Here is a 26,383-nt window from a genome sequence, read left to right as displayed (position 1 = left end):
ATATTTTAACAAAACTATAATAATCTTATTATCTATTGTGACCAAACAATGTTTTCTTGTGCCGCCAGCCATTTCAATGCTCATCGTTATTCTGGTTCCAATACTCTGGGGAAAACGTTCACTGAACATATGGATAATAGGAAACAATCACCTCAGGCAGGCTGCAAGATTTTATTTTACCTCAGCTGAGACGCTGTTCTGTTGCATGATTGCCAGAACATGTTATCTGTGATCATCATCTCTGTTTTTAGTCTTACTGGAGCTCAATTCATATCCCTGTCTTTTGAGCTGACGCTATTCAGCCTCAACAAAGGTATCTCAGTGACAAAAGAAAACACTGCATATTATTTTGCAGTCACAACAATTGGCAATTCAACTTCGCAGCTGTTATCACAAATTGTTTTACAGCAATTAGCACAGTAGTATGAGAGTACACACAGACCCGCACTGCTAATCCTTAGATAGGTAAGATAGGCTGTTACCTTCCCAACTCTCATCTCTGGTCTTTGAAACCATTTATTTTGTCAACAATAGGAACCAAGAGGTATAACCACAATGCAATCTGCCATCCAACTACCACAAATCCCTCCAAGGCTGTATTGTAGAGACAGATCTGTATGTAACTGTGCTGAGAGAGCCCTGCAAGGCCACAGCCCTTTATGTCAATACCCTTCCCTGATGCAGTTGTGCCAATGCTAATGCTCTGCTCTGGTCCCGGCCGTGGCAGAGATGAATGATCGTGTGCTGAGTGAGTGCAATGCAGTGGCTGTAATTGAATAACCTCTGTGGATAATTAGCATTCAGTAATTACCTGCTCAGAGCCCTTTCGTCACTTGCTGAGTTTTGGGGAGGACATTACTCAACATAAATAGCTCAGCGATATTCCACATTCTGCCAGAGCACAATATTGGTGTTAGCCGTGAAGGAGAAATGTATTGTCTGGTCCAGACAAAAGGATTATACCCTTTGTACTGTAGTTCTGCTACTTTTAGCAGAGCTGTAGGAGAAATTCACAAGACAGGACATCATTTAGTTCCAAGGCCACAGTATATGTAGTACAGTAGCAAGCACATGGCATTTTAGATGATGGATCCATTCAAATGCAAATGCATCTAGGAAGTCTGTATGCCTTTTCCCCTTTGGTATTAAATCTCTCTATTGTATGTCGCTATGCCTTATGAATGTAAATACTGTGCTTTCTATGCCCATACTCACATATTCTTCTCTCTGTTTTGCTCTCCCCCTTTCTCTTTCTCTCCCCCTCTACCCCCTGTCCCCTCTCACTCTCTCTCCTACACTCTCTCTCCCCCACCACTTACTCCCTTTCCCCCTCTCCCCCTATCCCCCTCCCTCTTCTGTACTTCAGAGGCACCTCAGAGGGACAGCGAAGACCCAGCAGCAGAGTCTGTCTCAGACTCCTCCCTGTTCGTTCGCTGGGGTCACGACCTTGGCCCAGAGAGCCGCCGGGCGGCCCTAAAGAAGTTCCAGTACTATGGCTACAACGGCTACCTCAGCGACCGCCTGTCCCTGGACAGACCCATCCAAGACCTTAGACCTGATGGGTTAGTAATGAGAGTAGAGACTCTCTGAATGTTTAGGCATTTTGGTCACTCTTTACTGTACAAGTTGTTTCATGTGGTAATTGCATAATAATGGAGTTAGGAAGTTTGGGTTATTACACAAGTGGAATAAGGACAGCATTTACCAGCATTTTCAAACCATTAAATTCTTGTGATCCTTGTTCATTGTTATACCCAATGTTTGTTGTTTCTCCTCAGGTGCAGGAACATCTCCTATCCCTCCAACCTCCCCCAAGTCAGCATTATCTTTATCTTTGTGAATGAGGCTCTGTCTGTCATCCTGCGCTCCATACACACGGCCATGCACAGGACCCCCTCCCACCTCCTCAAAGAAATCATCCTGGTGGACGACAACAGCAACAATGGTAAGACTGTGCAGCAGTGATAGTAATCTCCCGTAATCAGTAAGCTTGTCTAAGACCCTGAAAACATCCATTAGCTCCCCAAGCTTGGCGGGAATTCCTATTGCTTTTTAAAACTATAATAAAATGCACAATATGCTCAATTTCGGTGGAGTGTCTGGGAGTCCAATTCCCAGGAAAATGTGGTGTTCTGTAAATGCATTTTGTGCAATTCTACATCGTGCAATTCTACATCACAACATTTCTAAGCAGCAGTTTGCTTGCTACCGAGCCACGACACTGCAGGAAAAAACTCGACTATGTCAAATGTATCAAGGATGCATATTTTTCTTTGCAAGAGCAGATAGTCTGTGTTGCGCTTGCAATATTCACTTTGAGGAAGCACTGAATTGTTTCAATTAATTTCAGCTAAATCTGGTGCAAAGCATCTCCTCTCTCCGAGATTACTGTTTTTGTACATGATCTCTGACAAAAATAAGCGTAATAAACAAAAAGTTAATTAAAGTTAAACTAACATTTAGACCACTAATTTGTTCCAATCCATACACGAGTTAGAGCAGGTTATGCGTTTGAGTGTGTGATTTTTCACAAGCAGTGGGACTGTGTGTGTGTTTTTACTTCCTTTGCCTTGCCCTGTGTGTGTGCAATCTGAGCCATCAGAGTTCATAGTTGTCATAGCAACACCCCTCCCCCTCGGCATGCTCCGAGAGACACTCTGTGCAGCGGACTGGTCTGAGAGAGCTCTGTGTGTTTGTGTCTGAACACGATGAGAAGAGGGGGTGGGCAGTGGGCGACTTTGGAGGCGGGCTATAGGCTGCCAACCCAATCACAAGTTAGAAACGGTACTGGTATTTTCTGTGCTATTTTTCCATTGGCAGAACAAAAACAATAATAACTCTTAACTTTTGATTGGGTGGGCAAGACGCACACAGCCGTTCCAATATTCACGATATAGCACACCCTTGAGTTGTGTTATTGCTTTTAAACAACGGTTTTACACCGATAGCAACAATCCAAATGTTTAGTTCTCCTGATATATTGTATATTGGTGTATGCCCTCCGCCTATAAAAGTAGTTCATAAAACTATTGCCCTAGTTTTGGACCCAGGTTGGTTGATGATTCTGGAACACATGAAACGCTCACCGTAGCAAGAAATGTAATAAGACCATTAGCGACCCACATTCTAAATATTTAACCTTGTATATACAATACAGTACATTCTAAATGGATCTTTTCACACACTGCACCAGATAAATTCACTCATGAAAACAGTTATTCAGACATTTTCTACATCGTACTGTACCTCTATACCTAGATACACACTGTAGACATTGTAAGATACATCTATTCACATTTGCCATGCCCGAGTACAGACTGCACATCAGGAGTTTAGTCACATACAGTGGCGTGAAATGTATTTTACTGCTAACATATTTGCAATTACTGATAAAGATTTGTTGGTGTTGCATATAAACGTTATGGATTTCCTCCACACGGCTCACAATTAATGTATTTGTAAGCTTAGTTATTGCAGCAGGACAGAGCTGCATACTGATCGGCTTTCCAGCCAAGGGCGAGGATGAAGATTTAACGTGTCTGTTTTCCCTAGACTAATAACTCAACATGAAAGTGTGTGTATGAGCATGAAGAGAGATCATATGATGACAAATGAGGATCAAATGGTTCCAATCGAGGATTTAAAATTGACTGCTTCTTATGAATAGATTTTTAGAAGGCCTGCTTTTTCAGGCTGTCAATTTGGGATCATTAGATTAAAAAGAGAATGTCCTTAATAAAGTAAATTAATTTGAAGACAGAGCAGTAGCCCGCAGGCATTATGTTCCAAGGCCACAGCATACAGAGTGTGGAAATGAAGATGTAAATGTTCCTTTGTGGCCAACGGTATTCTCTCTGTAGATTTCTTGATACACTGTGAAGCAAGAGGACATGGCTAAATGCTAGGGTGGCCAACCCAGACCAATCCCATTCCGAAAAATACGAAGAACTCATTCCTGTAGGTGACATCAAGGGTTCTCTTTCAGTTTCATATCACGCCTGGTACAGGCTGGTGACGCTTGTAAGTGAAGCACACCATTTCATCCTTTCCACTCTTAACTCTATTTTACCGAGAATCGTATGATTCTCCTGGGGTGTTCGATTTCTGAAGAATTTGGTAAGCCAAGTTTGGATTATTTCGATTGTTTCGATTTTCACTGGGTTTAATCCAAGCATGGACTGCCGTTCTCTACACCTCGTTCTGTGACCTAAGGCTCTGCTGGATACTGAGGCACTTGGATGGAGGGTAAGGTACGTGGAGGGCATCGTTGCTGCAGAGGGACTTCTACACAACCTGCTACATGTAGGAACCGAAGGATGAGGTCCTCTCCAAGCCGGACATGTCCACAGAGCCTCCTCTGGTCTCAAAATGGAGCTCCCAGGGGCCCTCCCACTCTCCAAGAGGACTAGGCTAGATGGGATAAGCCTGTAGAGTAATCTCCCGTCCGTGCGACAGCGCATGCCTCTTCTCGCAAAATGCCTAGAAGCCGTCAAAGCATCATGGAAGCAGACCTTCTCAGCCAAGGCACGGAGCGGCACCAGCCTCTACGAACCACATGAATAGGAGAAGGCTGGGTGGCTCTAAAATAACATTCACAGATAAAATAATGTCAGTTATAAATAATGGTGATTATTTATATTCATTATTATATAATTCAGGTTTTCAAATATCAGAGTATTGAAGTAAGTGACAAAATAAAGTGGTTTATATTCAATAATCTCCCTTTAAACCATCGATTTACCAGGGTTAAGATGATACGCAATTTCATTGACCCTTAGTGGAAAGTGAGGTGACTTTTGCAGTACATTGCAATTGAGATCAAGGTTAAACTTACGTGTGCTCTAAACCACAGACCTGAGAACACAGCAATCATATTTAAGCAGCTGTGAGTTTAAATTCTGTATTTCTGTTCTGTGCGTCTCTGTTGGGTTTATGAGCTATGTTAAATAGCCCCTGGATGTCTAAAGATCATTTTCCACTTATGTGGCATTACTCCCCTGCCATGCTCTGAATGGTAGATCATGACACTGCAATGTCTGACCTCATGAGTCCTGATCACACCGTCTGGTTGCCATGGTGACACGCTGTGATAACCAGCTGTCAAATTAAAACAAACAAACCAAGGATTGAGGGAAAGGAGAATTCACTCACTTCGCCGTTCCTTCTGACGGTACTCTAGGAGAGCTGTGAGACATCAATAAGGAATACAAAGGGGGCTTTACATGAATCCCCAGTAAGAAACCTCTGTAATTGACAATTGGCATTTCAACTAGAAAGTCAACAACAGTTCAAGAAGAAACCAAAAACTGATTAAGGATTGACAGAATTCCTTTCAAATCCCCATGCTTATGTTGAATGGATAGAATTTGTGACTGCACAGTATGAGACTTTTCAAAGGTAAAGGTAAGGTCATGTTTCCAAGGTAATGCCATGCACTAACCTTTTCCTTCATCTGTGTGTGTGTGTGTGTGTGTGTGTGTGTGTGTGTGTGTGTGTGTGTGTGTGTGTGTGTGTGTGTGTGTGCTTGTGTGTGTACACACTCATACTGTAATTGTGTGAATGTGCATGTAGCCGAACTGAAGGAGAACCTGCACAACTTTGTGGAGGAGACCAACGCGCAGCATCCAGACTTCATCAAGGTAGTCCGCCATGACAAGCAGGAGGGTCTGATCCGCTCCAGGGTCAGTGGGTGGAGGGCTGCCACCGCCCCGATCGTGGCCCTGTTTGATGCCCACGTGGAGTTCAACATCGGATGGTGAGAGACGACACGTGTTAATCCATTCCCACAACATTGTCTATGTTTATTAGGAGAGGACTGGTCTATGGTCTTTGGAGTCTACTTGATTAGATGCAGATTCTAGTTGTGGAATAGATGCAATTTCACAGTCATTTCTTAATAAAATAAGGCATGTCATAGATGAGGCAGACAATTGTTTGAATTATATGAAGTTGCCCTCAGTCTAGAGGTACAGTACACTGTTAGAAGAACGTGATTCAAAAAATTATTTTGAAACAAAAAAAAAGCTAAGATCTGGTATTTGAATGGTGTTTAAATGTAAACCCAATGCAAGTTTTATGATACACTGAATGTGATCTGTGTCCCCATATAGTGCGCGTCGAGTCCATGGCATAGGCTAACAACTGCGCATCCACAATGTTCTGTTCACCTCAACTCCTAAATTAACCCTCAAATGCCAAGGCTCAATGGGCTTCCTCTCAAGTAGGCAAAATGTTAAAATAAAGCTAGGTTGATACTGAAATTAACAGGCACTACATCTTGGGCTACAAATATAGTCACGTGACTCGCACAAACTTCGCTCTATAATGACTGCCATCTCAAATCTGTGGGCTTCAAATAATGCTACGAAATAAAGCAAGGTAAATTCATACATCCACACAAAGAATCACTCATGTGGTCTACAAACATGAGCTTTTATACACAAAACCAGAAGGTTTACATTTGATAATGTATGTTAACTAGATGGATGGAGACTCTGAGGACCTAGGATAATGCTCATTCGGTTTACAAAAAGGAACATTAATTGATTGTTTTCAAATAATACTTTAAGGTTGCTAATATATCAAACAAACACTACAACATAGGCCTCAGGCAACAACTCCTAACTTGGATAGGGAGAGACGGGGAGCAACCAGAGGGAAAATGGGTAAGCTGAATCAGATTCAATGATTTTTTGACATTACGTGTAAGTGGCGCATCCCTGATCGAGTAGCGTGTCCGATATGCTGGCTGCTACCATTGTGTTTATCCCAAACTAACTCTCAAATCCTTGGACTGCTTCCAAATAATACTGTGAAATAAGTTTTACGTTTTTGAATGAATGTTAAGCACTGCAACTCCTTCCCCATTCAGTGCGCGCCTATCACCATGGCCCGCTCTTTGGTGCCCTGCTCTCATAGACTCTGATAGATTAAAAACCCACTAGGCTAAAATTTAGTCTAGAAACGTGAGCTCACCTTATACCAGCGGCAACTTTCATTAAGGCACGTAAAGGCGTCCGCAAACCCCAAGCAGTTTAACCACAGCAATGTCTCCAAGCCCCATCAGTCTGGAGTGGACATTGACTTCCTTAGTCAATGTCCTTATGGTTATGCACACACACACGTGATCACTGCAACTATGTACGCACAGTATTAAAACCTCAAAGAGCAAAGTTGGGAGATGCTTCAGTACATTCTACAACTCTATTCTCAGCATCAGTGGCAGAGATGTGTCTATATTTTGTTAATGCTTTTGTTGCCTGTAATTGGCTGAGCAAACAATGGGTGCTGGTGATTAAATGTACTGTAACTCAGCAGCCAATGAAAAACATGAATGTACCCACAGTTTTTAAACACTTTTTTGACTAGTAAGCCTTTTTAATAAGGAGGTACTGATGAGGAGTTTATCACCTCACAGAGATGAGATAACCAATGAGAAGTGTATGAAAACACCTTAGTAGAGCAGGGACTCCTCATATAATTAAGAGCATTTGGAAACTTCAGAGGAAAGAGTGTCTTGGAGCTCCCAAAAAAGAGGTATTCTGATTCTGCACTGATTCTGCACTGCACTGATTCTGCACTGCATCATATGGGTGCTCAAACACTTCTCGATTAGAGTTCAAATCTCTTAGAGGTGCTTCACAACTCTTGGTTTATTGATGTAACACTACCCCATGTTATGTTTCAAAACCTCTCATGATTAGTGTTTCATACATCCTAAAACATGTCTTAAAACCATCACAAAAATGTGTTTCAGTATTTTATGTATGGTCTGCAAACACCAGCATTCATTTTAGAGTATAGAGTTCAATGTGTTGTCAATGGCAACTGAGTGTACGCCTATCAGAGTTTCCTGTCATTTGTGGCTGTTAATCAGCTTGACAGGCTGACACAACAATCACTGAAGAGTCTGGGCAGGATCCAAAACAACCCCACTCACTTCTGATGTGTTTTGGCTCAGGTCTAAGAACACACAGTAATAGTTACTCTCAGTCCTCCCAGCTATAGATTGGGTGTCAAGTCTACAACTAAGGAAATCATTCGCCTCAGTGCAGCAACGGTGTTTAAAGAGGAACAGGCAAGGCCCAAACCTATCTTTTATGTACACAAACATTTCTGCGAACTACAGGTTTGTGAAGATGTGTTAACATTAATCTAAGCTCTACAGCGTAGTACAAGCCTGTGTTCTGATGTCTGCATTGTGAAATTAGCTCTTCCTGTTCCAAATGTATTCGCAGAGCCGTAATGTGGTCATTTTGAATGAATTATTCAGAAATGCTCTCATTAAATGACTGACTGCTGTGTTTATCGCTTCACTCCACTAGTAAATGTTAAAATTATCTGGTCTCTGTCCAAATGACAGAGAGCAATAGATTAACTGTCTTTCCTGATGTCCTCCATTAAATTATTCCACTACTGAAAATGTACATGCCTGTGTAAATGTTTTGTGACTGAAGACTGGAGTCCTACTGATATAAAAGCACTTTTCCTTGATTGTGGCTTTGATTTATGTGAGGCCCATTTGATGTGAACTTCATAAGATAACTTTATCCAACCTTGTTGTTTGTTTCTTTACCATATCAACACCTCCCCATCTCTACCTCAGATGTGTTTTCTGTGTGTGGAGCACTAGCATACAGCCTTATGGGGAGTTGCCATAATGAGCCGTTAAGAATTAGTGGGCTCGGATGAAAAAATAATCGTCACACTGGTTTCCTCCCTCTCTTCCCTGTGATGTTACGACAGTGCTGAAAGATATTGTTTATATGATGTAAGAACTGCTGTTTTTTTCTGTGTGAATGGGCTATCTTCGGAAGATAGCGGCTGTGTTCCATTATCCACACAAGCATTTTATTTGTTTTTGTTATATTTATTGTTTTGTCCAGTTTAGTCCCATTGAGATACACGTACTACTTAGATTGCAGCTACAGTATATATTCTCCATGCATTCTAAATGGCATGTGTATATATTGGATTTTAGCCATATAGAGACAGTCCATGCGTTTTTCAACATGCTTGCTCTCCCCTACAGGGCTGAACCTATCCTATACAGGATCCAGGAGGACAGGACTCGCATCGTTTCCCCATCGTTTGACAACATCAAATACGATACGTTTGAAATTGAGGAGTATCCACTCTCTGCCCAGGGTTTTGACTGGGAGCTGTGGTGTCGCTACCTGAACCCACCCAAAGCCTGGTGGACCCAGCACAACCACACCACTCCTATCAGGTTAGTGGGAAACAAGACTTATTCCGTTATCACACTACACACTACAGAGCCAAACCAAGCTGAGACGTGATGAGCTGTACTAACTGGACTGTTTACGCATCCAACATACTTACGCTTGTATACTGCATTGTAATGTAATTGCTGTACTCATGCTGGAAAGGACCATGTGAAAAGAACATGTCCAATCCAGCACAGTTCAGTTTGGGTCGGCCCTGTATTGTGTAAAGCCATGCCTTAGCTGCTATTGCATGCTGTTTCACAATCTGTGTTTCTATTGCAACGAGAAACACACACAAGGTTTGTTTATGTGGTTTATTTGGCTTTGATAAGAATGATGTAAGAATGATATAAATCTAGGACAAAGTCTCCCACTGTTGGATCAGTGTTGACGAGTAGATGAAAGTTGTTTTCTTCCTCCTGGATCTTTTTTTCGACAGCCTTTAACTCAGTAACATGATGCAAGACATCATCCTCTTTCTTGACTGGAAAAATGTGAATAGGCAAACAACCTCTTGTACTGTAGGTTTAGTATAGAAAACAAATGTTGACAATGACCAAATGTGCACACTTCAGCTATGTTTATTTCAAAGTGCATAGAGCTATTACCATTGGTAAGTAGAAGAGCTCAGAATAATATGATACACCAGTGATCCAATCTTCATCTTTTAACCAGGAGCCCAGCTCTGATTGGCTGCTTCGTGGTGGACAGGAAGTACTTTGAGGAGATCGGCCTGTTGGACGAGGGGATGGAGGTCTATGGTGGAGAGAATGTGGAGCTTGGTATCAGGGTGAGTCAAATTTCTATCACTTTTTTTTAATGTTTTTCTCATATGAGGAGTCTGTTAGAAGCACTGGTGTGTGTTTGTGGTACGTGTGTGTGTGTGTGCATGCATCTATGCGTGTGTCTGTGTGCGCATGTGCGTGCGTGCGTGCGTGCGTGCGTGCGTGCGTGCGTGCGTGCGTGTGTGTGTGTGTGTGTATGTGAGTGAGTAATCCACCACTGCCCTGTGTGTAAGTACCTGCTGCACTGCTGTGTGTAGCTGGAGGAGGTAGAGTTAGCTCAGTACCACACCAGATTGGCCAGGGGAGGAGCTGCAGTATGTAGAGGAGCTCTCCATGGCGAACTGAGAGTGGGAGATGAGACACAGTGAGTTCCAGTGTGCAGCTCAGTGCCTGGGTCATTGTGGTCTGGCAGTCTTGTGGTTCTGCAGCCTTGTGGTTCTGCAGCCATGTGGCCTTGCATCATTGTGGTCCTGCAGTGTTGTGAAGACTATTACTAAGGAGTAAATCTTCCCACCCTGATGACCCAGTGCTAAGATATTGGGTCAGTCCAGCTGTGTTTCCAACTTCTATCTGCACAGGGGAATTTCAATGTATCCCGAAGTAACTGCATTACATTATTGTATTGAATGGGATTTTTAAGTAAGATGCAGTCTTTTTTCATAGGAACATGTAGTTAAGAGATTGTATCGAGTGGATGCCAAACTTCCGTTCTGCTATGAAATGGCCTTCACTTTTTTAAGTTTGACCTTAAATTTGTGACTGAAACTTCAAATAGAGTGAACTATCCCTTTAACAGCATTCTCTTTAACAAGCTATGCGTGCCAGTACATAATTGGCCCTAATGTTCTAGATACTGTAATAGAGACTCCAGTCGTGGATCATCAGTGTTGTTGTCAATAATTATGTAAATGGTCTATTTTTTTACAGTATCAGAAATCACACATCTGTCCACAGGGTATAATTTTCACAGTAATGAATTGTTCTATTTAGGTCTTCTGAACAAGTGGGGGTGGCATCATCGGTAATGTGATTTGTCTGTTTTTCTACAGATGGTTCCTCTCTGATAACCACACGCTGTTGTTTAATAAAGACTCATAGATCTTCATTAAGTCATTTTTTTCCTGTGTGGGTTTACTGCTCATTGTCTCCTTTTAGATTGTTTTAGTGTCCTATCATAGCAGGCAGTCTGGGTTCTGGGTGAATTACAATTTACAACGCTTTTGTTAGAGTGCCCCATTCAACCCCATTTCAATTAGCTAATTTTTCCCTAAATCCCTGATAAAGTTCTGTTCAGTTTGTGACCAAGAACACATTCATATAACAATCAGTATTGATAGCTTCCCATATCATTTCAGCCCAGGCCACTCTCAAATTTTCTTCACACATCACAGGAAGTGTCTTCTGCAGATACAATTGTCTTTAGTCAGTAAAAGTAAGCACACCCCATATATTCCCAATGAGCCATTTGAGGCTATACTGAACAGGAGTATAGTGGGAGACTCACTTAAAAATGTTCACCCACGGACTGGTCTTCTTCCTCTTTACCTACTGCACTGTCATAGTGACTTAATCCCTCCCCCACTATCTCTCTCTCTCTCTCTCTCTCTCCCTCCCACTCTACACACACACACACACACACACACACACACACACACACACACACACACACACACACACACACACACACACTTTGGCATGGGCTGATATGCTGCATTGTATACTATAGAATAGCTCCTCCTAATATCCCTGTAAAGTAAATCCCTTTACAAATATATGGTGATATTTAAAATCTCTTTTGGGGAAGGTGCTAAAGTATGCTGTTTCAGACAGGCAAGCTTTGGTGGTGATGCCAACGGAGGGTTCACTCAATCAAGAGCATAGGGGTTTCAGATGAACTTCCAATGATGAATGTAACTCTTTTTCTCCCTCTTTCGAGAGATTTTTTTAGACTCTTTTGTTTGTGTAATTCCAGGTATGGCAGTGTGGGGGCAGTGTTGAGGTTCTGCCCTGTTCTCGGATAGCGCACATTGAGCGCGCTCACAAGCCCTACACTGAAAACCTGACTGCTCATGTGCGGAGGAACGCTCTAAGGGTGGCAGAGGTGTGGATGGATGAATATAAGAACCATGTTTACATGGCCTGGAACATCCCCCCACAGGTAATAGGACAGGGATGTTAGAGTAGGCTATGTCATTACACATCTTAGGGTAAGTTTCCCAGACCACGATTAAGCCTAGTACTGGACTAAAGATCATGTTAAATGGAGAGCCTGGAGAGTGATTTCTAGTCCAGTAGTAAACTAATCTGTCTCTGAGAATCTGCTGTTTATGCAGTGCAATCATAACCAACCATGAATTGAATAGATTATGTGTCTGTACATGTGTCTTTATCCAGAACTCAGGGATCGACATAGGAGACATCTCGGAGAGGAAGGCGTTGAGGAATAGACTGCAGTGTAAATCATTCAGATGGTTCCTATCAAACATCTACTCTGAGATGAGAACCTACAGTGACACCATTGCCTATGGAGTGGTGAGTATGCTGTCTGCGCTCACCATTGTTTCTTGTCAAAATTAAATAGGTGACTATGTTGCTTAATCTAAAAATGGCTTTACCTGAGATAGAGGACTTATTATCATTATTATCATTCCAAAAAGAGGCACACAGCAACAAAAAGCTTCTTCATGGATGTAAATTGTCTTTGAATACTGAGAAAAGTTGTTATTATTATTATTGTTAAGATGCTATCGCTCAATTTCCTGTGAGATGCTTCATGGTAGAAACTTGAAACCTATGCAGTATGACCTCCGAATGTAATATTACCCCCATTGGCCTAATGTTTTTGAAATTTTGAAGGCAACTTTTAAAAGCAATTGCCAACTTTTCACAGATTTTGACAGCCATTTTGAAATATGAAAACTGTAGTTTTTTGTTTTGTTAATCAGATCTTGCCTTACACAAATCTAAACTAACTGTCTAACTAACTGTCTAACTGTCGATTTCTAACATTGAATTCTCTCCTTTGCTCTGCTTTCGGCTTTTACTTTTCAGCTTTTGTGCTGTCGCACCAACGGCTCACGCTGAAGCGAGCGCCCGGAATTTTGCTCATACCTGGCGAAAATAATAAATATAAAATAATCAATATAAATAATTTCATTTGGAGGTCATATGCAATCACCTGCCTTTTTTTTTTTTTTTTTTTTAAGTGAAGCGAGACATCCGTTAAACAATTTATCCTTATACAGAAATGTCCTTTATAAAGGCAAGGCACCATTGTAAGAGTCAGTCTCTACCCTCAGCTTGTGTACTACACCTACGTACTTTACCACTGAAGCACTGAAGCAATGATTGGTTGAGGATGCCTGAAAAATAGGTCACTTTAATTGAAACATGAGTGTGTGTGTGTGTGTGTGTGTGTGTGTGTGTGTGTGTGTGTGTGTGTGCACATGCGCGCTAGAATGATTTGATGCCATCACTGAGCATGTGTGGGAGTGCTGCTGTGAGTGCAACTGAGGGGTGTATATTTGAAGTACATATTTCACAAAACTACCTCACTTGGGTGTGCTAAGGGTGATGTTTGCATGATTACGCTATTTGTTCTATGATAATCATATTGAATATCTGACAAACTGTAGATCATACAGGGCAAATGCAGGGCAAAAATAGAGAGATGTATTTCTGTACAGTACAGTAATAGCAAGGTTGCATTTCTTGGCGGGGCCTACTGTATAATGCACATGACAGAAGTTCATCCCCTCTCTATCTTAATGAAGGAGAATCAGACAATGTCCAAATTCACTCACATTGTTTATTTACTTTTCAGCTTGAAGCCATACATAACATACTGTATACTATACAGCTGTATAACAGCATTTTACCCAGTAATTTATTGTTTTCTTTAGTCCATACTAGACACATTCACAAAGAATCATGATTTAAAATGATCTCTGAGTCAAAAGATTTCTCTTAGAATGCCCAGATCAGTCCTGATGATCCAAGTCAATTCCTACAACCCCCAAGATTCCCCTCTGCCTCCTACGCAAGGTCCTTCTGTTGAACAGCACAACAGCTAGTGCTTGCTGCTCTCTGGGTCCCACTGGCATAGTATAGCAGGATCAAAGTGCAAAATGTGTTGATGTTATGAAACTTTTCTAGGAGCTAAACACAGATAGCTGCTGCACACAACATGATGATAGTTTGAGATGGTATGCACCATAGATTGACTAGAAATACACATAAAAATTGATTTCAGGTAACATTCCCCCATAAGTCTTACCCTATCCCCATACTACATTTTAATGCATTCATACACTCACTGAACACTTTATTAGGAACACTATACTAATACTGTGTAGGGCCTCCCTTTGCTCTCAAAACAGCCTAAATTCTTTGTGGCATTGATTCCACAAGATGTTGGAAACGTTCCTTTGAGATTCTGGTCCATGATGACATGATTGCATCACGCCATTCCTCAGATTTTTCAGGTGCACTTTCAAGCTGTGAATCTCCCGTTCTACCACATCCCAAAGGTGTTCTATTGGATTCAGATCCGGTGACTAGGAAGGCCACTGAAGAACACTGTCATGTTCATGAAACCAGTTTGAGATGGCTTTTGCTTTGTGACATGGTGCATTATCATGCTGGAAGTAGCCATTAGAAGATGGGTAAATTGTGGCCATGAAGGGATGCATATGGTCAGCAACAATACTCAAATAGGCTGTGGCATTCACGCGATGATTGATTGGTATTAACAGGCCCAAGTGTGCCAAGAAAACATTCCCCACACCGCTACACCACCTCCACCATGAGAAGGTGTTCCTAATAAAGTGTTCAGTGAGTGTACTTACTAAGTGTCTGGAAACTAATCTTTCCTTAAAAGCATTGTGTTGGCGCAAGGATAATGGGAAAACAATCATTTATACTATTTAGCTATATCCTTAATGCAAACTGCCTAAAGTGGTTTCCATTTGTTCAAATTGTATTCACACACACACACACACCAGTTTGTGTGCTGTTTCTTTCTTCCATAAAAGTCTAATTAACAGTCCTGGGTGCCTAGACAGAGGAAGGCTTAAGGGCTTTTCAGAAACACATTGTCACTGAACTAGTACAGAGAGAAGCTTCTGCACTCTAAATCTGTCTCTGTCTCTGTCTCTGTCCCTCCTCTTCTGTTATTTAACAGTCTGTGTTCTCCCCCTCTCCCCTATGTTTTCACTACTCTCTTCTCTCCATCCTTCTCTCTTCTCTCTTATCTCCACTCTCCCCTCTCTCGTCCCTCCTCTTTTCTCTTCCTCTCTCCTCCACCTCCTCTCTCCCCTCTCTTCTCTCTCCTTCAGTTGAAGAATGGTCTTAGGGGTGACCTGTGTCTGGACCAGGGACCTGACTCAGACAACATTCCCATCCTGTACCTTTGTCACGGGATGACACCACAGGTGAATGCCCTCTGACCCCTGACCCTTCCATCTGCAAGGACACATGTAACCCTGTCCCAGTAACATGTAAAACACAACAATACTGTCCTAATACGAACATTCACAACAATTACAACTGGGTCTCTGTCCTTCAGTACAATCATCCCTGTTTAATTGTCTACATCCACCAAATGTATACCTTCATCATAAAAGTTTTCAGAAAAAGGTATTTTCTCATATAGTATATATTTTTCGCATATAGTATCTGACTTCTCCCTGTTACGTTATTGTAATAAATTGGGTTTTCTGCTAATGAAATATTTATGTCTGGCAGTCTACAGTACATATTCACATTAGCATAAATACATCACATAACTCCAACAAGACAGCCTGGTGGTGCATCTTGTTGAGTATTTTGGGACAGCTTTGCAGTGCTCTATTGTCGGAGAAGTCAATACAATCGACTCCTGCCTGCAATTCTAAACCCTTGACTTCTATCTGGGTCATACACAGCTACTGTATCTATCTTCCCAAACTGCTGCGCTTGCAGTTTTCTATGTTTCGCTGTCACAATCAGTTTACATTTTTCCCAGAGACGTTTATTCAGCTTGTGACATAGAAATGGAATTAAACCACCATTCTTTTCTGCTGAAATTCAAGAGATGATATTGGAAATAGAAGGCGCCAAAGTCTGAAATACAGTTTGTCTTTAGTTGTGTGAGATGCACTACTGGAATGACTGAAATTAGAGAATATTTTGCATTTAGTATTCAAAAAGAATGTGTGAAAAACAAAACAAACATTCATTTAGGGAAACACCATGTTGTTGTTAATTATGGTAACCCAAACAGTTTGAACCTTTTTTTGTTGAAAGGACTTGCATGTATGTGGGAGTCGGTCTGATGATAAATGAGACCACACAGATTGAGATTTCATCCTGTCCTAGGAATAAAAGGATTGCATCATGAGGGAGAAAGATAGAGGGTCTCATGTCGTAGTGAATTAATTGAAGAGGGATGAGTGAACATTGGCTGTTTAATGTACAAATCCTCAGTCCTTACAGTAAGTGGATAACCCCGCACCCAACACACACGCACACACACACAAACACACACACACACACACACACACACACACACACACACACACACATTCAGGAATGTCCCCCCTCCCTCCCCCTACACTAATGACGCATGGTAGTAATTGAAATCGGGAGAGAATCTCCTGTGCAATGAGCGCCAGTCTCTTGAAAACAACAAGCAACTTTAAACAGCTCAGTTATTCTGCTTATTCCACAATTGCTACTTTAAACGATCCATTGGGGATTCTCATGAATACAGAATAAGCTTTTATATGTCAGTGGTGCATAGTGTGCAGAGTACACACTCTCTTTTTATTGCTCCTGTAGAGACTTTTTGTTTGCTCAGTTAAAGACGTAGAAGTCATTCTGTATAAATCTTTAAAAGACTTGTGGTATCAGTAACAGTATCTGAGTGTCTGTAACTGACTTGAAGCAAGAAGAAGTGTGTATTGAAGTCTTAAAGGTAATGGAAATCAGATATGGTCCTAGTTTTGAGTGGAGAGATTGGTTGGTGAAGATCAATATCCTGTGAAAATTAAACCTGAATTACCAAGCTATTGAGTAAACGCAGGGAGAACTGAACTCTCAAGAAGAAAGGCTTGTTGGATGTTTTGTAGCAGGAATTGATCTTGATGCAAGATTAAAGTAAAATAACTTGTGTACTGGCTGAAGTCAGCCAGCTGAAGAAATGTAATCGATGTTGGTTTGAAAAGCGTTCTGCCACTGGGGACAGAGGACTTTTATTCCAACAGCCCTGATGCTTTATAAAGACACAGCTTTAAGGTACAGAAGACATTGATTTATGTTTTTAGAATGCATCAATTATTAAAAACATAAGGGAGTCTTTTTAACATCCAATTATCCAACTCTAAACTTTCAGACGTACTTCAGACATGTTCATCTGTGCGAAAGAGAATCATTTACCGCAACTGGGATCAAAATCGAAACTTGATTTATTGTAAAATCACACATTATTCTGACCTCTCTTGTTCAGAGGAAGAACAATTGTTTCCCAAAGCAATTTTCATTGAACTTGTTTCCTGCTCAGAGGGTGGTGAATCATATTAGATAGATGGAGTGTGGAAAACGCAGCACTATTCTGAGGCATAAGAGGAGGATATGTGAAATCAAGACATTGAAATGCTTGTTTCATTGAGGCAGAAGCTCGCTTCAAAGATGACTCTCTTGTAAGCCAATTAAGATGGGGTAAAATCTTATCAACATGAGATACCGTGATGCGCTGAATCACATGCCCTCCAGCGCTCATCCTAAAAGTTGCAGTATATGTCCTCTGCTCTCACTGTAGAACCCATAATGGATATTTGGGTTCTATCAGAGGATCTATATAGCCTGAACTACAGCTTCCATCCTGAAATTACGTTGCAGTATTTCTCCTCTGCTCTCACTGTAGAATCCAATCCATGGATATGTTGTCTCATGTTGTTGTGCCATAACTATATTATGGCACAACAATCAGTAGCCTGGTCCCTGATGCTTTGTCAGTTTGAGTTTCAAGTTTCAAGATCATTTGCCATTTGTAGGTATGGGGGTACGTACTTGGAATTTTGTTATAGAGCTCCACATACCGGTATATGAAACAAGCAAAGACAAAGATATAAGAGAAGTAGTGATGCTGGCAGACTGTAGTGGCCTCTGAGTTTGAGTCTGTAGGGGCTGTCTGGCTGCAGGTCTGTAGGTCTTGAGTTTCACTGAGGCCTGAGTATCAAATGAGTTGTACAGTTGATTAGAGCTGTCATTCCAAACCTGTCCAGTACACCTTCCCTCATCAAAATTTAGCTGCATAATATTTTTATTCACTACTTTTCTTTTATTGACATTTGAGCACCTCTATATACATACTATACATACGTACTGCAGGAAGTTGTTATTTTGTTGACGACGGGTCAAACTGAGATACACAGCTTGATATCACTTACGGTATGACACACACACACAGTTAGTTACCATGACAATTTTCACTATTTCCTTCCCCATGACCATTTCCATTATTTCCTTCCCCTTTATGAAAGAGGGTGTATGGTGTGTGTGTGTGTGTGTGTGTGTGTGTGTGTGTGTGTGTGTGTGTGTGTGTGTGTGTGTGTGTGTGTGTGTGTGTGTGTGTGTGTACCTGCCTGCGTATGTGTGGAGGTTTTTGGGCCATGTTAGTGCTGCCTCCTCCTTTTTGGGCCATGATAGTGCTGCCTCCTCCCGCTCTCCCGGCTCCTCAGCCCAGCTGCATTGCCCCCCCCCCCACAGCTCTGCCCACACAGTGAAACCTCATCATTACGTATGGAGACAACATGTATTCTCCGCCACAGCTGTTGTTGCTGCCCGTGCCCACCTCCTCTCCACAGTCAGAACAAGTGGCAGCACCAAACCCCAGTAATTACGGTCTCACTACAGTACATATTTATACCCTTAAATCAGCACTCTAGTGGATTCCTCATTCTCCTCATTCTTTACTGTTGTTTGCTGGTTTATGTTGCTGAGTAAAAGAGAGGGACACCATCCGTCAGGGTTGTGAAAACGTGACATTACAGTCGTTTATTTTTCAAGTTTTATACAGTGTTTTTATACAGTGTTTTAGATATATGTGGGAGAATGTATAGGCCTATTATCGTGTGTATGAAGATTCCTACCTGCAGTGTTGATACTGTGTATCAATAGGCATATCCAGTACACACTTCAAGGTGTCTCCTTGGTCCAGTTGATATCATCAGGGAGAGAGAGAGGGGGGGGGGGGGGAGAGAGAAAGAGTCAATGAGAGAGGGAGGAGAAAGAGAGTCCTCTCCTCCACTGAGACCCTTTGATGACACCTGACTGGTGAGGCTTCTTTTCTAATGGAATGTCAGTCTATACATTGAATATCAATCTATGTTTAATCACTGTTATTAACACCACACACGCACATACCCCCACACACACGCACACACACAAACACACACACACTCTCACACACATCACCTCCGTCATCTCTCTCAGGTTCTGAAAATAGCAGCTTAAAGGCTCAACAGTTGGTTTACATTTGGATAATTGCTTTTCTAAATGCTTTGTTTGCAATGAACAGACAAACATCATTCCACCCAATTACCTCTGACGCGTATGCTCTGTTCAGAAAGCATGCCATTTCTTCAACTCTGTTCTGTTTGCTTGGCGTTCATCTGTTGCTTGTCGTCTTGTTTCCCTTAGAACGTGTACTACACGAGCACACAGCAGTTACACCTGGGGGTCCTGAGCCCCACCATCGATGACGATGACAACAAGTGCCTGGTGGACGTGAACAGCCGACCGAGACTGCTAGAGTGCAGCTATGCTACAGCCAAGCACATGAAGTTCGCCTGGCTCTTTACTCAGGTAAAGGACATTATACTGTACACGCAGCACATTTTATAATAATAATGATAATAATAATATAATATGCTTTTATTTATATAGCACCTTTCATACATAAGAATGCAGCTCAAAGTCATGTACAATGCTGCACAAAAGAAAGAAAAAAGGAGCAGATAAACAGATAAAAAAGGAACAAAAAAGTTTTACCAGGAAAGTATGAGAATCTTTTTTTAAGGAGACCTAAATATAGAGTATTTATAAAAAAAGATATACATGCCAGCAGAGGTTAACCACTGATCTGCCTGCCCCTATCAGCTCTTTATATCATGATGTGATGCATGAGTTTATAATATCCTCTCTATGTATCTTCTCTATGACCTTTTTACCATTAGAAATTATACAGCAAAGTCATAATTAGGTGTCTAGATGAATCAGGCTAATTAGGACGTGTTCTGCTCTGTTGAGCATCTACAGAGTACAGAAGAGCAGCTGTGTTGTGACTGGCCTGTGATGTGACTAGGCTGTACTTTTGGGTTCACAGACTTGCACTCAGTGTCCTTGATTCTCATTAAGCAGTGTCACAAGGAACGTCAACCTCTAATGAAAGGCCATAGCAGATCACTGGACTCTGTCTCATTAAACATGTTAGTTAGAGCTTCTCTCTGTGGGGAACAATGAACATCATCTATGACTCTGTAGAAGCTATAGAAAGACAGACTGTGGCAGTTAGTCTCACCCTAATTAGGGCCAACGACAAAATTCATACTTAAAAACGTATTTCATTGTACTTTGATAACTTTGAGAGCAAAACCCATTAGGCCGCTTCCCCCAAGGGCTCAAATGATGGACCCTCCATTTCTGAAGCTGAGCAGGAAGACTGAAATGAATAGGCCTTGCAAAGTTCTGTTTTCTACGGAAGTAGAAAATCTGGATGAATAATTGGACTGGAATAAAAAAATTGTCATTCAACTTTATATTCAGAAATATATCCTTGTGGATATGTGTTAGTAATGATGAATGGAGATTTGTTGTTAGTATTCAACCTGTCATTCCATTAACAATGGTGCCACAGGGAAATAGTGGGCTGCTGGTGTAACATAACAGTACTGTCTCTCTGTGGCTCTTAGATCAAAAGCAGTGGGGCTGTCCCAGGAGAAGGCACAAGGACCCCTTTAAAACCTGACAGTTGGAGATGTACTGTAGCGCTTAATGAGTGTTTGAAGCCAAAGGTCCTTTCTTCTTCTGTGTGAGGAGGGGAAAGAGTGGCAGAGGAGGGGAAGGAGCAAGAGAGGAGGGGAAAGAACGAGCGAGAGGGTTTGGGTGTCTCATCTCAAGGCAGTCAGGAGCTGTGAATTATTGATAAGAGATCTTTTGAAATATTGAACTGTGTTTGACCCCTAAGGGTTGAAAGCGAAATTGCATCATAAATCTATGAGAGTCGACATCAAACATTTTTTTAGCAGCTTCTTATTTTATTGGTTGGTTATTATTTGGCCCTTTAGAGGCACCATACCACTTGCAATCTCCCAATAAAAAAGGTAATCTAAAATAACAAATGTGAAGCACAGTAGAGGACCTATCCTTACAGTACGCTCCGTTGGAACACCTTATATGTCACATCTGCTTAGCTGACGACAGTAAAAAAACGGGTTCTTCAGCTTGTCCCTATGGGAGAACCCTTTGGAACCAATAAGCAAAAAGGGTTATTCAAAGAGCTGTACTACAGGGACAAGCTTTAGGTAGAACCTTGAGAGTGAAGGATGTGCAGCAACAGAGAGCACCATTTACTAGGCTGCAGGACATATGCTCTAGTCCCAGTCTACTCTGCACACTCTTCAAAACAGATGTTTTTGAGAGCAATGTGTTACTGTACGTTTTGCTGAAGTAATACTGCTATCTAAAGACCTATGAAAATTTAACACATACAACAGGACAGAATCTTGAGTTGGTTGATTATTGGGTTGCTACTGTGACAGAGCCAGTATAAGGTGTTGAAAACTATAAATCACTTTCAAATAAACTTTTAGAGAAGTTTTAGGAGAGCAAGTGCACCATCAAATAAATTGCTATCACTTACTTGGTACTGGTGAGTGCAACTTTGGAGGTTAACATTTTCAGATAATACTGCACAGTGAGATTCCCAAGTTCATATTCCCTGGCGCACCTTTCTAGAATCAGAGCTCAGGTCACATTCCCTTACAGCCAACTGAATTCTGTTTCCACTTAGATAGCAAATCAATATTCTGGTTTGGCCCACTCAGGAGATTGGATGGGTGTGTTTCGTGGAGAGCAGGGCTGGGACAGAGTCCATCTCATACACTCTCCCTAGGGACTGGGGTAAAGTACAGATTCCTAAGTACATGGCACTCAAGGTGATATGCATACAGAAAGCTAATGCATTTCTCATGTGGGACAGTTCACACTTAAGAAAGGAGAACAATTATTCTCATGTTGTTTATTTGAGGCTAAAGTTAACTGCAATATGCAGTCATTTAAATGTTTTGCATTTTGAATGTTTTGTTCATGGAGGTTAAACAATGTCAACCCACCTTGTTTTTCAGATCACAGCTTGCTGATTCAATATGTTAGGGCACCACAGTCAACAACATGCTGATATTTAGACAAACCACTCTGGTCACTGCATAGGGAACTATACAGAGAGACAGTGAAATGCTGGTGATCTAATCCATTTGCTCCTCTTCAGACTTGGAGATAAATGAAAGACTCAAGGATAACAATAACATTTTGCAGCTGTTTCATTTTTCTGTTCTGAGCTGTTGGTTTTGTTTTGTGGTGAAATCAATCATAGTTATTGCAAGATGCAGGTGAGGTATCAATTTCTTAGCCATTTTGCCTGTAGTATTTTTCGAAGCTCCTTCGTAGCATTTTTAGTCATTTTTGCATACACTAATCGAATGAGATATGAAATAGGCCTTCGGTAATTCTCATCAAAGAACAATGCATCCAATTACATTGTGTCAACATTATCTATATGGATCCTTCCTGTCATTAAAGCCTGCTGTATAGCTCTACACCAGGTGTTTCTAAAGAATACCCAACATCCTGGTCCTCTTATCTTAAACTATCACTAATCACATTACAAAGGGGAATTTCAGTCTGTAATTATGTCTAATGGCTTGAGGGATGGAGGCTTAGTGTGTGTATATGAAACGGGAAATATGTACATATCCCGGTTAATCTATACATTACACTGTTAATCTGTACATCTCCCGGTTAATGTGGGCAGAGACGCATGTTTAAACTGCGCTTTAACCACTTGCAGTTGCGGTCCAGATCAGGTGCGCTCCATACAGCCATGTGGACATCTCTTATTATGTGGGCCAAGCAACTGTGCAAACATTTGTTCCTCCTGATGTTCGTATGCCCATCACACTTTACACTAGGCCTACTTAACTGTATGCTCATTATCGCACATGACCTATCTGATCAAATGCAGATCACCAAACCGGTTGGATAGTTGATAGCTAACTTGCTAATGAATGAAAGCCGCAGAATGAGACGCGCATGGTTTTTAACACCGAAACCACACCGGCCGCGCGCGTGCGCCAACGTGAAAAATGCCGAACATTTAGGTGCCCACATCAGACTCCATTACGACAAGCAGGAGAGAAGTAGCCTATGGATGCACGTTTGAGTATTCTAACAGGGTTTCTCCCCAATCCAATGAACAGATGGGAGAAGCGGGACTTGCGAAATATCATATACAGCGTCTCAAATAGGATCAGTTTCTATTTGAGACGCGGGGTAAAACATGCGCTTGCAGACGCTCGCAGACCACGCAAGCGGTGTGGATGAAATGATTGAATAGAATGGGAGCGTTAAAGAATTTGGCAACGCTCGCATGATTGGTGCACGCGCGCACGCGTGTGGTTTCCGTGCACGACGAATGTTTATTCACATACAGTATCCTATCATCTTCTATGTAACGCATCTGCTGTCATCGATAACTCCTCAAAGCAGCAAACCGAACCGACTTGGTAGCTGGCGGATTTACTTATCTAGCTTTTTATCTTATGGATATCAACTCCAAACTTGGTTTAAGCCATCACATTTTAGTAGCTAGTTTATGCGCTCTCTGCTCTGTTAGTTGGGTAGGCCTACCAAGCTTTTCGTGTCACATACACAACTGATGAGAGATGCTGTTCTCATGTGTGTCAGGCTGCTTTGCAATTGCGGAGCGGTGATGAAGCGCACTGGCCTACCGCCGTCTAAACATGTGTCTCTGTCCACATTAACCGGGGATGTACAGATTTACCGCAAGCAGCGATATGCACAGTATACATTAATCATTGAGTTGTGAAATGTATATATTAACTGGGATATGTATACATTAACCGCTAAATTGCAAAATGTATAGATGTATGTATACATTTGCCTTTTTCATACATTTCCTGTAACATATACACTGTCTGACAGCTATCTGAGCTCCTACCATCTGCAGTTGTATTGACTGCAGTGATGTATGCAGAGACAGTGACTATGGTATTGATGATATTGAACTTTTCTCTGTACCTTCACTATTCCCCATCCACAGGCACTTGCTATTGATGATACTTTGCCTCTGAGGAGATAAATAAGGTTGTATTTAATTCAATTGAATTGAATGAAATTTAATTGGGCTTCCTGTGTCCACATAGGGAGGCTCCATTCAAAACAGGAAGACCATGCGTTGCCTAGAGCTGGTGGAGAGCAGCGATTCAGAGTTTGGCTACAAGCTGGTGATACAGAAGTGCTCTGGTCAGAAGTGGACAATCACCAACATACTGACAGGCCCTCCTGCCCAATGAGGAGATCATCGGTGAATTCCAGGTCGACTTCATTGCAGATCTAACAACGCCTGGATAAGTGTTTAATACATCAGCTTACCACATCATATGAAAAAGCAATCTGATGCCCTACTGCGCAGTCAATGACATTGCACGCTACCATTGGTTGATGCGTGCTGACTGACTGCAACATAGTTGGCCAGGAATGCACCCCATGATGAGGTCACAGCAAACACTGGACTCACAAGAGACTTAAATGTCTTCAAAAAAGAAAAATATTGAGGAAGGAAGGAATTTGATTACATGTAAGGCGACACTTTACTGTAAGCACCTTGATGTGTCTCTGTTTGACCCAAAGACATCATCATTTGATAAATGTTAAACATTTTCCATAGTGATATGTGGGGCTGAATAGGCAGACTGGGTTACGATATGAGACTGAAATGTGTAAATGTATTTTTTAGCGGATTGTTATGGCTTGCATTGGCTCTGTTATACCTGATATACGTTTTGCTACTGAGTAGCATGTAATTGTTAACCTTTCAGTTATACTTATGTTCATTTGTGTCTCAGGTTTGTAGATTGATTTTATTATGAAATCAATTGTTGAGTTTTGAAGACAATATGTTGGGGAAATATTCAAGCTATTTTATACTGTAAGTGTATATAGTATATACTGTACTTGATATTTATAAGAAACAACAATAAAAATGCTGACTGCTAAATGATTTTGTATGGTTGCTTTCCTATCGTGAATTCTGCAGAAAATAAAACATAATTATCAGCCCTCACATTAAATTGAAATTCAATCAAAGTGGTTCAGCTTTGTTCGCGCACCTATGGCTATTTCATGATTTAGCCTTGTAGATTAGATGACGTATTGCTGTGCCTGGATACTCTGAATTTAAAGTAGTATTAGAGGATTGAATAGGAGAAGGGATGCTTTCAAGTTTATACCAATAGCATGATCACACAAAGATGTCTGCAGTTCCATTCCACAGCTTGCGTGTCCTACAGAGAAATATATATCTCCACTTAAATTATAATGACTTGCTAAAGAGGAGGAAAGACGTTTTCATCTGTCTAACAGGTCAGTCCTCATCCTCTTCTGCACTGATGCTGAGCTGAAGAGTTATAGGTAATGAAAGATGCATGAGATTCCACTCTCACAGCATATTATAACATCACTGCATTAAGGCTGCTGTTTGTACTTACCCTCTCACATAAGCAATTTACAGTATTCATTTGAAACAATGCAAAGGCACATTACAGTTGTGGCTGAAGAGGATTCTACAACAGAGAGGCAACAAATCAATTGTATTCAAGTAAAAAAAATGTTTCCGTTACACTACTATGGAATAAAGTGTACACATTTATTTCAATCATACAATTGTGTAATTTATTTTGTGAGATGCACTGGTAGAATGTTGTGATTCTCAGTCATTGCAGCAGTAATGATGGTGATGTGTTTGAATTGTCTTTGCAAAATACAAAGCTGCCACAGAAGATGGAACTGGCCAACATCACATCATTTGTGAGGATATAAAGAGGCAGGACAAATCTGAAAGAGACAGCTCATTACTTTAAAGTTGTTGCAGATGAAGTTGAGTTTTTGACAGTTTTATGGGCAAAATAATATCTCATATTATTTCAGGTTACAAATGTCTTTCCGACTATCACAATTGGCAGTATTGACTAGTTATCCTTAGGTCAATAAAGCAACAATCTCACAGCACTAAGCACTTTGTCCTTATGGTCC

The 26,383-nt window shown here is 41.3% G+C and overlaps 1 protein-coding gene across 1 annotated transcript in view; it reads left to right on the top strand.

The window, feature by feature from the left end:
• galnt18a (UDP-N-acetyl-alpha-D-galactosamine:polypeptide N-acetylgalactosaminyltransferase 18a) overlaps positions 1-24,645 on the top strand; it is a gene marked incomplete at its 3' end in the record, with an annotated part of 43,537 nt that extends 18,892 nt beyond the window's left edge. The window contains exons 2-11 of the mRNA XM_083666485.1: positions 1,367-1,562; positions 1,779-1,945; positions 5,572-5,755; positions 9,032-9,229; positions 9,903-10,017; positions 11,985-12,170; positions 12,407-12,544; positions 15,349-15,444; positions 19,694-19,858; positions 24,496-24,645. Of these exons, the coding sequence (XP_083522611.1) occupies positions 1,367-1,562; positions 1,779-1,945; positions 5,572-5,755; positions 9,032-9,229; positions 9,903-10,017; positions 11,985-12,170; positions 12,407-12,544; positions 15,349-15,444; positions 19,694-19,858; positions 24,496-24,645 (1,595 nt within the window). The remainder of the gene's footprint in view (positions 1-1,366; positions 1,563-1,778; positions 1,946-5,571; positions 5,756-9,031; positions 9,230-9,902; positions 10,018-11,984; positions 12,171-12,406; positions 12,545-15,348; positions 15,445-19,693; positions 19,859-24,495) is intronic.
• Positions 24,646-26,383: the final 1,738 nt, after the last annotated feature.

Source organism: Argentina silus (genome assembly GCF_951799395.1).
Source record: "Argentina silus genome assembly, chromosome: 3".
NCBI lineage: Eukaryota > Metazoa > Chordata > Actinopteri > Argentiniformes > Argentinidae > Argentina > Argentina silus.
Note: the sequence above shows the minus strand (reverse complement) of the source record. Positions and strands in the feature narration are given on the sequence as shown.